Genomic DNA, 13,454 nt, shown 5'->3' on the forward strand with positions numbered 1-13,454 from the left:
CGTGTAGCGTATCATACCAATCGTTCGAGCAGGCGCTAGCCATGGTGCAGGGTTGCGGCGAAGGGGCGTTGCTGGCAAAAGTTGATATCGAGTCCGCGTTTCGCCTGCTACCACTCCACCCAAATTCCTTCAGGTACATGGGTTTTAAGCTAGGCGAACAATACTACATAGACAAATGCCTACCAATGGGTTGCTCTATCTCATGCGCTTTCTTCGAGAGGTTCAGCTCATTCCTAGAATGGTGCGTGAAGGCAGGGACAGGCGCGAACGGGGTAACGCATTACTTAGACGACTTCCTGCTAATGGGCCCTAAGGGCAGCAAGGAATGCAAGGAGCTGTTATTCTCGACGCAGGCGCTGTTCAGGCAGCTAGGGGTCCCGATAGCAGCAGAGAAGACGGAAGGGCCCACACCAAGGCTAACATTTCTAGGCATAGAGATTGACACGGAGCTTGGCCTGTGCAGACTACCGGTTGAGAAGATAGAAAAACTGAGGGGCAGGCTGCAGGAATGCGCAGGGGCGGAAAAAGTCACGCTAAAACAGATGCAGTCGTTGTTAGGATTGTTGAATTTTGCATGCAGGGTCATTCCCATGGGCAAAGTGTTTTGTCGCAGGTTAGAGAGGGCGACCTGCAGGGTCAGGAAGGCGCGTTATAAGATACGCATATCAAGCGAGCTGAGGCAGGACATGCGGGTATGGTTGGAATTCCTAAAGGAGTTCAATGGGGTACGAGTATGGCTGCCCGAGCCGGTGCACAGCACAGGGCTACAATTGTACACCGACGCCTCTGGGGCAGTTGGCTTTGGGGCTTACTTGGCAGGGGAATGGTGCGCGCAGCCTTGGCCGGAGGCATGGCGTGAGGCCGGGTGGACAAAAAATATGTTGCTGCTGGAGCTCTTCCCCATAGTAGTAGCGGTGGAGTTATGGGCAGACAGGTTGGCGAACAAAAGCATAGTATTCTGGTGCGATAACTTAGGGGTGGTACAGGCGATAAGCAACCAGAAAGCGGAATCGCCGCAAGCGCTCAGGCTACTGAGGCACCTAGTGCTGCGCTGCTTGCAAAAGAACATAGACTTCATAGCGCGCCACGTCCCGGGGGTGGAAAATGAGATTGCGGATGCACTTTCCAGGTTCCAGTGGGATAGATTCAGGGCGCTCGCACCACAAGCCAGGTCGGAAGGTTTACACTGTCCTGATTATATCTGGCAGATTATCAAGCCGGGCTAGCAAGGCTAGCAAGAAAGGCAGTGGCACCGCGGACGCTGAGGACGTACGAGGCGGCTTTCAGCGAATGGCAGGCGTTCAGGATAGGAAAAGGAGAGGCGGGTAAGAACGCTCGCGAGGAACTGTTGGAGTACGTGTGGCAGGGGTATAGCCAGGGGAGATCTAAGGCAGCAATGTCCGCAACACTCGCAGGGATAGCGTACGTCGCAAAGCTTAGAGGGGAGGAGGACCCAACAAAGTCATTTCTGTTATCAAAAGCGCTAAAAGGGTGGGCAAGGGAGCAGGCGACGCCAGGCGACGCGCGCAGGCCCATAGGGCGCCCCATGCTTAAGAACTTAATAGAAGTAGTGAGTCGCATTGCAGCGGATGAGTACGAAACAGGGCTTTTCCGCCTGGCTTTTTCCCTCGCATTCTTAGGAGCTTTCAGGGTAGGGGAGCTGGTAGCGAGCTCCAAGAGCTCAAAAGATTCGGGCCTAATGGCAGGCAACGTAGCGGTGGAAAAAGATAGGGTGCTCTGCAAAATACACAAGTCAAAAACAGATCAGTTAGGCCGGGGGCGCTGGGTAACGATAGGAAGGCAGGAAGAGCAAAGCACATGCGCGGTAACACTGGCAAGCGATTTCGAGCGGAGACGCCCGCAAGGGCCCTGGCCGCAGTGGCTAGTGCACGATAGCGGTTCACCCCTGACTAGATTCCAGTTCCAAAGCGTATTCAAGAAGGGCCTGAGGGCATTGCAGCTGCCCGTGGGGCAATACGGTACCCATTCCTTTAGGATAGGGGCGGCTACCTGCGCGGAGGCGGAGGGGTTGCCAGCAAGCGAGATCAAAAAGCTAGGCAGGTGGAAGTCGGGAGCGTACAAGGTATACTTACGCACGGAAAAGCACGACTAGAAAGCAGCGCGGCGTCTTTCGCGAAACCCAAGGCCTTAAGCTGCCCGCCATTAAAATGGGGGATTGAAGGAATTTTTCCAATTTTGCCCTCAAACAAAATGAGGTTTTGTGGTTTTCGCCTTCATTTGGGTCGCGTGAAAGTTCGCAAGCAAAGGCCGCATACAACAGGGGGTAACGTACATGTGTAATTCTGCTTTTCAGGAGGGAAAAAGAAGGACGGGAGAGTCTGGATGGTCGGCCACTCGTATACTTACTGGGCCAGCAGACACAAATCAGCCGGGGATTTAGCACAAAAGTGGGGGGCAGAAGTGGAATGGATAGGCATCAGGGGTTTGAGATGGAAAGGGCTACGGGACACGTTGCTAAGGAATGAGAGGGCACACGGGATGCCAGGGAGGGTCGTAATACACCTAGGGGGCAACGATCTGGGAAAAAGCAAGGGGAGCGAGCTGATTGCGGCAATACAAGCTGACATTCAATGGCTGAAGGGAAGGTGGCCCAATACAGGGATCACTTGGTCCGATATAGTCCCAAGGGCGCAGGGGGGCCCGGGGTTAGAAAGGGTCAGAAGGAAGGTGAACAAAGCGGTAGCCCGCCTATTAACGGAAGAAGGCGATACAATCGCCAGGCATCCGTTGTTGAGGTTCGGAGAGGAGGGGCTGTTCAGGCAAGACGGAGTACACCTGACAGAGGAAGGTTTAGCTATATTCTTGGGCGACATAGCAGAAAGCGTCAGTGGAAGGCATGAGGTAGCAGGGGGTGGCGGGCCTGGGTTCTAGGAACCAGGCTATGGCGGCAAGCAGTGCTCCTCGGCGGTCTGTAGTAGCGCAACGTCGGTTGGCCGGCACTTCCCCAGATACTTGGCGAATTTGTCGTGGCCTCAAGGGCCGACACGGTCGTCATCTTAAGGGTGGACCGGTGCTATGCCAATGAGGGGAAGTGGTACCGCTCAGCTAACTTGCGCAAGGGCGGGACTTAGGTTCCGCCCCGTTGTTTAATCTAGGAGAAATTAATATGGAGGCTGTAGCCGGGGGTATGCACTGCTTTCTCGCCACCCACTTATAGAGTACCAATTCTAATCCAATCAATAAATTTGGCTGTGACCTTTTAAATCGCAATTCAGTTGTCCGAGTGGTTATTGGGGAGAAAAAGGGGGGGGGGGTAGGGGGTGGACGGCGAGGCCGTTAATAAAATCAATGGACGGCTTAAAGAATTCGAGGGACAAATTAGGCCCAAGAATAAATAAGCGTCCTGGGTTTTTTAAAAGAAGGAGCCTGGGGCAGGGATTAAGGGAAAGGGGGAGGGGGGGGGGGGGGAATAGAGCAAGTAGCACAGTAGGATCCTATAGGAGAAAGGGGAGGAGAGTTACCTGGGAGGTACAAAAGACCAGGAAGAACAGGCAGGCTCCCTCTTTCATTGCTGATTAAGGATCCAAGAAGGCACCCACCCGCCCGCCCAAATGATAGGGCAAGAGGCCCTCGTAGTTGGGTAGTGAATGGTTTAATTAGTCATTTCGGTGGTGGCACCGATAGGCCAGTCCAGAGTTTTCAGCATCACCAGGGCGAGGGTGAGGTAACTGGAATGGAAATTAAGTGCGCCCGGTGGAGGCAACGTCAGGCCAATTCTGGCTTTAGGAATGGTCTGGCAAAAGAGGTCCAGCAGGCGCGGCAAGCAGTGCTCCTCGGCGGTCTGTAGTAGCGCAACGTCGGTTGGCCGGCACTTCCCCAGATACTTGGCGAATTTGTCGTGGCCTCAAGGGCCGACACGGTCGTCATCTTAAGGGTGGACCGGTGCTATGCCAATGAGGGGAAGTGGTACCGCTCAGCTAACTTGCGCAAGGGCGGGACTTAGGTTCCGCCCCGTTGTTTAATCTAGGAGAAATTAATATGGAGGCTGTAGCCGGGGGTATGCACTGCTTTCTCGCCACCCACTTATAGAGTACCAATTCTAATCCAATCAATAAATTTGGCTGTGACCTTTTAAATCGCAATTCAGTTGTCCGAGTGGTTATTGGGGAGAAAAAGGGGGGGGGGTAGGGGGTGGACGGCGAGGCCGTTAATAAAATCAATGGACGGCTTAATGAAATTACACATGTAACTGCCTTCAAAGACACTTTGCACTACTCCAGCCTCTAACATATCAACCACTGATTTGGAAACATTGCACATGGATAACTGAAATAAAAAACATAGTCCAACTTTCAAAATGTACAATGTGCAAAAGTAAAACATTATTGCTGGACAATTCAATGACACACCAAGTCTAAACTACACATGGAAAATGTACTGTCCAAAAACCACATGACATACAAGCAAGTAAGACGTTACATTGACTTTTGTATGAAACATGACCCAAAACAATGTATTTGATGACGCACACTTGAAGCTGGGAGTAATATGCAACGTCACATGACACACATTTAAAACATACAGTAAGCCAGAAGTAATGTCATAGAATGTTAAGGCAAATACACATGCTCACCATCCTTCCTGGGGCGATCGGAATCCCGGACATGGGTTGCAGACACTACTTCTGGAGGGATTATAGTCCGCATGGGCTCCTCATAGTCCAGATATGTGGCAATAAAGGGCGGACCACCACCGGTTTTGCGAGCCGACTTCACCTCCTTGGCCATTTTGGACTTGACACGTCGCTTTATGTCATAGTACCGTTTGCGGCACGTGTCCTCCGTCCGCTTCACCACCCCCTCACTATTTACAGCAGCAACTACTTTCGCCCACAACACCGTCTTCTTCCTTGTTGGCACCTTGGCGGACTCAGGCCCAAATAGCTGCCGCTGATACTTCATCAGCTCCCGCACCAATGCCACATTTTCTGCATAACTAAACTTTACATTCCGCCCAGTCTTAGTAGTGGTGCGTGGCTGCGGAGCTGTCTGACTGTCACTATCACTGTCACTTGAGGCTGCTGCAGCAACCTCACCAACCTCCTCCACCTCACTAACACTCACCTCCTCCACCTGACCGACCTCCTCCCCCTCACTAACACCCTCCACCTCACTCACCTCAGCCACCTCTGAGTCAAACATAAAATTGTGTGACTAAACAATTAACACAGAAAAAAATAGACAAACAAAACACTCCTCCACTACCACTACACTAATCACACACACACACACACACACACACACACACACACACACACACACACACACACACACACACACACAGACACTGACAAGGGACTATAAATAAAAAAAACTTGGACAAAAATTGAGACAAAACCAAAAAATACAAGACAACAAGAATGACAAAACTACTTTCAAACACAATACAACACTCAGAACTCGCAAAAAATACTCCTCCAAACAAACACTACTCACCAAACTCCACTGCACAACCTCTCTCCTCACCACTAACTAAACCCACGAGGTGCGGACGGTTTGGGGCGTATTTATATGGTTGCGCACAGACACTCCTACAGCTGAAACACAACCAATCACGAACGGGGATGAAAACCGAAACTAAAAGTGAAAATGCGGCCGCAGTCTAAAAAAAACACTACCGCGTTTAACATAGAAAAAAACCCAAGTACAAACAATAAAAACCCGTACGCAAACGTTAATGTCGGCCGTAAATGACCCCAAAAGATACGAATGCCAACGACATTGGAAAACTCGAAAACAAATAAGACGACAGCTTCGTAAATTAGCGTATCTCAATTCAAAAAGTTGCATGAAAATGCACCCGATAACAAAGGAGTTTATACACTCCACAAACCGACTCAAACACGAATATTAGTAAATACTGGCCATGACTCCATCCAGGAGAATGGGGCCTCCACGAAGAAGTCTTCGCAGAGTTGACAGGTCTTTGAGGAATTCCTTAAATAGCCATGATGGCGTCTTGTCGCAACAAGAAGCTTCAGAGATATTGTTCCAGGTCGAGAGACCCTCAAGCAATAGCAGTGGATGCACTGGTGACCCAGTGGGTGTTTCGGTTGGTGTATGTCTTCCCTCCACTTCCACTGATACCAAAAGTTCTCAAAATAATAAGAAGAACAGGAGTTCGAGCAATCCTCATTGTCCCAGACTGGCCAAGGAGGGCTTGGTATCCAGATCTTCAGGAGTTACTCATAGAAGATCCTCGGCCTCTTCCTCTTCGCGATGACCTGCTGCAGCAAGGGCCGTGCGTGTATCAAGACTTACCGCGGCTACGTTTGACGGCATGGTTGTTGAGCGCCGTATCCTAGCCCGAAAGAGTATTCACAAAGAAGTCATTCCCATTCTTATTCAGGCCAGGAAAGGAGTAACGTCTAAACATTACCACCGTATTTGGAGAAAATATGTGTCTTGTTTTGAAACCAAGAAGGCTCCAACGGTAGAGTTTCAGTTAGGACGTTTTCTCAATTATCTCCAGGCGGGTGTGGATGCAGGCCTACGATTGGGTTCAATCAAGGTCCAGATTTTGGTTTTGTCCGTTTTCTTTCAGAAACAATTGGCCTCCCTTCCAGAAGTCCAGACATTCGTGAAAGGGGTGCTACACATTTAACCTCCATTTGTGCCTCCTGTGGCACCATGGGATCTTAACGTGATGTAACGATTCCTTCAATCGGATTGGTTTGAACCTCTCCAGGAGATATAGTTAAAATTTCTCACTTGGAAAGTGGTTATGCTGTTGGCCTTGGCATCCGCAAGAAGGGTGTCTGAGTTAGGGGCCTTGTCTCACAAGAGCCCTTATTTGATTTTCCATGAACATAGGGCTGAGTTAAGAACTCGTGAGCAACTTCTTCCAAAGGTGGTTTCTTCTTTCCATATAAACCAACCTATTGTGGTGCCAGTGGCTACTGACACATTCGCTGCTTTAAAGTCTCTGGACGTGACCAGGGCTTTGAAAATCTATGTCTCCAGAACGGCTCGGATAAGGAAAACAGAGGCTCTGTTTGTCCTGTATGCTCCCAACAAGATTGGGTGTCCTGCTTCTAAGCAGACTATTGCGCGCTGGATCAGAGGTATGATTCAGCACGCTCATTCCACAGCAGGATTGCCGGTACCGAATTCGGTGACTGCCCATTCTACTAGAAAGGTGGGCTCGTCCTTGGCGGCTGCCCGGGGGGTCTCGGCATTATAACTTTGCCGAGCAGCTACTTGGTCAGGGGCAAACACGTTTGCTAAGTTTTGGTCAATCGGTGCTGCAGGGTCATACGCAATCTCCCGCACTGGAGCTTTGGTATAACCCCATGGTACTGAAGTGGACCCCAGCATCCTCTAGGACGTATGAGAAAACAGGATTTTAATACCTACTGGTAAATCCTTTTCTCCTAGTCCGTAGAGGATGTTGGGCACCCAGCCCAGTGCGTACTTTGCCTGCAGTTGTTAATTTGTTCAAAATGTTTTCAGCAAGGTTGCTGTAATGTTCATGCCTGTTGGCGTGTGTTTTGTTGAATGCCATGTTGTGCGGCATGGTTGAGGTGTGAGCTGGTATGAATCTCACCATTAACTTAAAAAGTAAATCCTTTCCTCGAAATGTCCGTCTCCCTGGGCACAGTTCCTATACTGAGGTCTAGAGGAGGGGCATAGAGGGAGGAGCCAGTTCACACTCGGAAAAAGTCTTAAAGTACCCATGGCTCCTGCGGAACCGTCTATACCCCATGGTACAGAAGTGGACCCCAGTATCCTCTACGGACTAGGAGAAAAGGATTTACCGGTAGGTATTAAAATCCTGTTTTGTTTTTTTCTTAACTTCTCAATAAGAAGTTTTTGGCCTGGGGGCGCCGTGAATAAAAAGCTGATGCTCTAGGGGGCCGGGATTCAAAAAAAGTTTGGGAACCGCTGAGTTACAAATGACGAAAGAAAATTTGCTAAACGGTAAAACAAATCCTGGCAATAGCTAATACGCCCCCGATACCTGCAGGACTGAAGCCAGGAGACCCCGGAGGTAACACTGCAGCCAGATAGCCATGAGGACACCAGCACTTACTGTATGTTAGGGCAACTTCCTGCATTGTTCCTGCACCCAGGGAGAGAGAAGTGGTACTGTGCATCATTTGTCATACCCGGCATACAGGAGAGAGAAGTGGTACTGTGCATGCTCTATCATACTCGGCATACAGGAGAGAGAAGTGGTACTGTGCATGCTCTGTCATACCCGGCATACAGGAGAGAGAAGTGGTACTGTGCATGCTCTATCATACTCGGCATACAGGAGAGAGGAGTGGCACTGTGCATCCTCTGTCATACCCAGCATACAGGGAGAGAAAAGTGGTACTGTGCATCCTCTATCATACCCAGCATACAGGGAGAGAGAAGTGGTACTGTGCATCCTCTGCCATACCCAGCAAACAGGGAGAGAGAAGTGGTACTGTGCATCTTCTATCATTCTCAGCATACAGGAGAGAGAAGTGGTACTGTGCATGCTCTATCATACCCGGCATACAGGAGAGAGAAGTGGTACTGTGCATCCTCTATCATACCCAGCATACAGGGGGAGATAAGTGGTACTGTGCATCCTCTATCATACCCAGCATACAGGGAGAGAGAAGTGGTACTGTGCATCCTCTATCATACCCAGCATACAGGGGGAGATAAGTGGTACTGTGCATCCTCTATCATACCCAGCATACAGGGGGAGATAAGTGGTACTGTGCATCCTCTATCATACCCAGCATACAGGGGGAGATAAGTGGTACTGTGCATCCTCTATCATACCCAGCATACAGGGAGAGAGAAGTGGTACTGTGCATCCTCTATCATACCCAGCATACAGGGAGAGAGAAGTGGTACTGTGCATCCTCTATCATACCCAGCATACAGGGGGAGATAAGTGGTACTGTGCATTCTCTATCATACCCAGCATACAGGGAAAGAGAAGTGGTACTGTGCATCCTCTATCATACCCAGCATACAGGGAGAGAGAAGTGGTACTGTGCATCCTCTGCCATACCCAGCATACAGGGAGAGAGAAGTGGTACTGTGCATCCTCTATCATACCCAGCATACAGGGAGAGAGAAGTGGTACTGTGCATCCTCTATCATAACCAGCATACAGGGAGAGAGAAGTGGTACTGTGCATCCTCTATCATATCCGGCATACAGGGATAGAGAAGTGGTACTGTGCATCCTCTATCATACCCAACATACAGGGAGAGAGAAGTGGTACTGTGCATCCTCTATCATATCCGGCATACAGGGAGAGAGAAGTGGTACTGTGCATCCTCTATGATACAGTCCATTATGTATATAATAATACATTTCTTGCACAGACAGGTCAGAGTCACACAGTCCAAGCTAGTGACAAATGAGCAGAAACAAATGTATTTGCTATAAGGGGATGTATGTGGTCAATTTATCTACAATCAAAATCCCAAAAAAGTAAAAATCCTGACATTTAACATGTTGACAGGTCAAAAAGTCGACAAGTTTTTCATGATATTTTTCATTGAAACTGATTTGTGCACACTATTAGCGAGCGGATGCGGTACACTTATACGGTGTCCGTGTCGACCTATGTTGACATACACACCCAAAAACAATGACAACTGTGTGTCGACTTTTTGTCCTGTCGACATTTTAAGTGTCTGTATTTTTACCTTGTCGGTATTTTGACCTGTTTGGGATTTTCAGCATCAGCCAATTGTTGTTGGGATTCTGAGTGCAGGTATTTCATACTGAAGCCGCTATACAGTAAGACTGGGCTCAGTAACATAATGGATACAGCAATTACCTGTGAGGAACGAGAAATCAGGGAGGGTGACGTTGGTTTGGTCATGGCGGAGGCAGAACAGGTGACTTTGCTCCTATACTGTAGCTGCCCTCTTATGACATGGAGCAATGTACCACCATGCACTGAATGGTTCCTCCTCTATCAGACATGGATGAATGCCAGCTGGCCGAGGTGATTGGACTGCAGGCCTGCCCCCCGCACTCCACCTGCCGCAACACGCTCGGCTCCTTCAGCTGCACATGTGACCCCGGCTTTGTCTTTGGGTTGGATGGAAAGCAATGTGTTGGTGAGTAACAACATGGCCGACCCCTGAGGTAAGACTGCATCATGTCACATGGAAGGGGTCATTTTACACACCTGTCACCTAGAGCCAGCCGAATGTGAGGTGAGCCAAACCATCAGGACCCCGGCATGTCTCTGTGTCACAGGGGGTCCATTTCACAAGATGGCTGTCTCCAATGGCAACAGGGTGGCCGATTATCCAGGAAAGCGGGGTATCTCAGGAGCGCCGGGCAGCTGCTAATGATAATGGAGGGTGTTCCTCATCGGGAATAGTATTAGTTCTGCGTTTGCCAATGATTTGCTATGGAGCATATTTAGTGCAATATAGGGACAAATGTACTAAGCCTTGGAGAGAGATAAGAGATAAGTGATTGGAGATTGATTGACTCAGGGGTCTGTACTAAGCTTTGGAGAGAGATAAAGTGGATGGAGGTAAAGAACCAGCCAACCAGCTCCTAACTGTCATTTTTCAGCCTGTAACTTGGCAGCTAGGAGCTGATTGGCTGGCACTTAATCTCTCTCCAAGGCCTATATGACACATTGGGAGTAACGTTGATGCGGGGACCATTTACCCCCTGTGATGCGATTTCAGGGGACATGTACGCACAGGCGCCTGTGACTGGAGAGATATGAGCGTACTGACACGTAATATGCGTTTCCGGACAGATGTGGACGAGTGCGCGTTTGAAGAGGAATGCCGCCGGGAGCTGGGGAACGCGTGTTTGAACGCGGAGGGGAGTTATCGCTGCAGCTGCCAGTCAGGATTCCAGGAGTCGGGATTCTCCTGCCTCGGTGAGTGGCCCCCAGAGCAAGAAATGGGCTGCGTGGCCCCCTATCCCCTTGTCTGGCCTACATTGTCTGTTGTTAATTGTTGGCGGAGGGAACACAGGGCTGGGGGTAACGGGGTGTACTTAGAAACAGAACTGACTGAGTGATTACCTGTGCTCAGCGCTGTAGCTAGGACGGTGTGATGTGTACTGCTGGCGGCAGCACCTGTCTAACGACTGATTTACTCCCATTCACATGTAGCTTCCTCCTGTCGCCCCTCTCTCCTCCACTGACCCCTCTATCACTCAATATTCAGTCCTATCACTATTTCCCGTGAACTCCCTGGCAGTCCCGGACACACGAGTGACACACAACGTGCTAATGTCCCGTCCTTAAACGATCAGTTGTATGCCTCACCAAAAAATAGAGTCCAGGGAAACGCCACTCAAAATCGTGCGATGCATCGTATGTGCATAAAACATGGGGCCTAATTCAGACCTGATTGCAGCAGAAAAATTGTTCTCTAATGGGCAAAACCATGTGCAGTGCAGGTGGGGCAGATGTAACATGTGCAGAGAGAGATAGATTTGGGTGGGGTTTATTGTTTATGTGCAGGGTAAATACTGGCTGCTTTATTATTACACTGCAATTTAGATTTCAGTTTGAAAACACCCCACCCAAATCTAACTCTCTCTGCACATGTTACATCTGCCCCCTGCCACACCTCACCCAAATCTAATTCTCTCTACACATGTTACATCTGCCCCACCTGCCACACCTTACCCAAAGCTAACTCTCTCTGCACATGTTACATGATTACATCTGCCCCACCAGCCACACCTCATCCAAATCTAACTCTCTCTGCACATGTTACACCTGCCCCACCTTACCCAAAGCTAACTCTCTCTGCACATGTTACATCTGCCCCACCAGCCACACCTCACCCAAATCTAACTCTTTCTGCACATGTTACATCTGTCCCCTGCCACACCTCACCCGAATCTAACCCTCTCCGCACATGTTTTATTGGCCCACCCTGCAGTGCACATGTTACATCTGCCCCCCCGCCCCCACCTTCTGCACTGCACATGGTTTTGCCCATAAGAGAACAATTTTGCTGTTGCGATCAGGTCTGAATTAGGCCCATGGTACGATGTGCATACAATTATGGCAGATAATATGGGCTGCACATATGATTGGAGGATGCGACATTCAACCCATGGGGATGATCACTGCATTGTCATCGTACCCAAAACATGCACAATGCACTCACGATGCAACAAATGAGGCGTAGAAATGGTGTATTCGTACACGATATCGACCTAGTGTATGACCAGCTTATATAAAGCTGTAATTGTCAGAGAAACAATCAGCGTTGTGGCTGAGCAGATCTATGTAGTGTGCGGCAGCAGGGGATAGGATGTGTGGATGGTATGTGCGGCAGCAGGGGATGGGGTGTGCGGCTGCAGGGAATGGGATGTGCGGCTGCAGGGGATGGGATGTGTAGCTGCAGGGGATGGGGTGTGCAGCTGCAGGGGATGGGATTTGCGGCTGCAGGGGATGGGATGTGCGGCTGCAGGGGATGGGATGTGCGGCTGCAGGGGATGGGATGTGTGGCTGCAGGGGATGGTTTGTGTGGCTGCTGGGGATGAGATGTGCGGCTGCAGGGGATGAGATGTGCGGCTGCAGGGGATGGGATGTGTGGCTGCAGGGGATGGGATGTGCGGCTGCAGGGGATGAGATGTGCGGCTGCAGGGGATGAGATGTGCGGCTGCAGGGGATGGTATGTGCGGCTGCAGGGGATGGGATGGGATGTGCAGCTGCAGGGGATGGGATGTGTGGTGCAGGGGATGGGGTGTGCGTCTGCAGGGGATTGGATGTGTGACTGCAGGGGATGGGATGTGCGGCAGCAGGGGATGGGGATGTGCGGCAGCAGGGGATGGGGATGTGTGGCTGCAGGGGATGGGGATGTGCGGCTGCAGGGGATGGGATGTGCGGCTGCAGGGGATGGTGTGTGTGGCTGCAGGGGATGAGATGTGCAGCTGCAGGGAATGGGATGTGCGGCTGCAGGGGATGGGATGTGCGGCTGCAGGAGATGGGATAGGATGTGCAGCTGCAGGGGATGGGATGTGCGGTGCAGGGGATGGGATGTGCGGCTGCAGGGGATGGTATGTGCGGCTGCAGGAGATGGGATGTGCGGCTGCAGGGGATGAGATGTGCGGCTGCAAGGGATGAGATGTGCGGCTGCAGGGGATGGGATGTGCGGCTGCAGGGGATGGGATGGGATGTGCAGCTGCAGGGGATGGGATGTGTGGTGCAGGGGATGGGGTGTGCGGCTGCAGGGGATTGGATGTGTGACTGCAGGGGATGGGATGTGCGGCAGCAGGGGATGAGGATGTGCGGCAGCAGGGGATGGGGATGTGTGGCTGCAGGGGATGGGGATGTGCGGCTGCAGGGGATGGAGATGTGCGGCTGCAGGGGATGGGATGTGCGGCTGCAGGGGATGGGGTGTGTGGCTGCAGGGGATGAGATGTGTGGCTGCAGGGAATGGGATGTGCGGCTGCAGGGGATGGGATGTGCGGCTGCAGGGGATGGGATGTACGGCTGCA

General features: G+C 50.9%; 1 protein-coding gene across 1 annotated transcript in view; it reads left to right on the forward strand.

The window, feature by feature from the left end:
* Positions 1-9,942: 9,942 nt before the first annotated feature.
* Positions 9,943-13,454, forward strand: part of LOC134928721 (neurogenic locus notch homolog protein 1-like) — a 163,793-nt gene continuing 160,281 nt past the window's right edge. Inside the window, exons 1-2 of the mRNA XM_063924736.1 lie at positions 9,943-10,081; positions 10,744-10,869. Of these exons, the coding sequence (XP_063780806.1) occupies positions 9,943-10,081; positions 10,744-10,869 (265 nt within the window). The remainder of the gene's footprint in view (positions 10,082-10,743; positions 10,870-13,454) is intronic.

Source organism: Pseudophryne corroboree, chromosome 5, assembly GCF_028390025.1.
Source record: "Pseudophryne corroboree isolate aPseCor3 chromosome 5, aPseCor3.hap2, whole genome shotgun sequence".
NCBI classification, from domain to species: Eukaryota; Metazoa; Chordata; class Amphibia; order Anura; family Myobatrachidae; genus Pseudophryne; species Pseudophryne corroboree.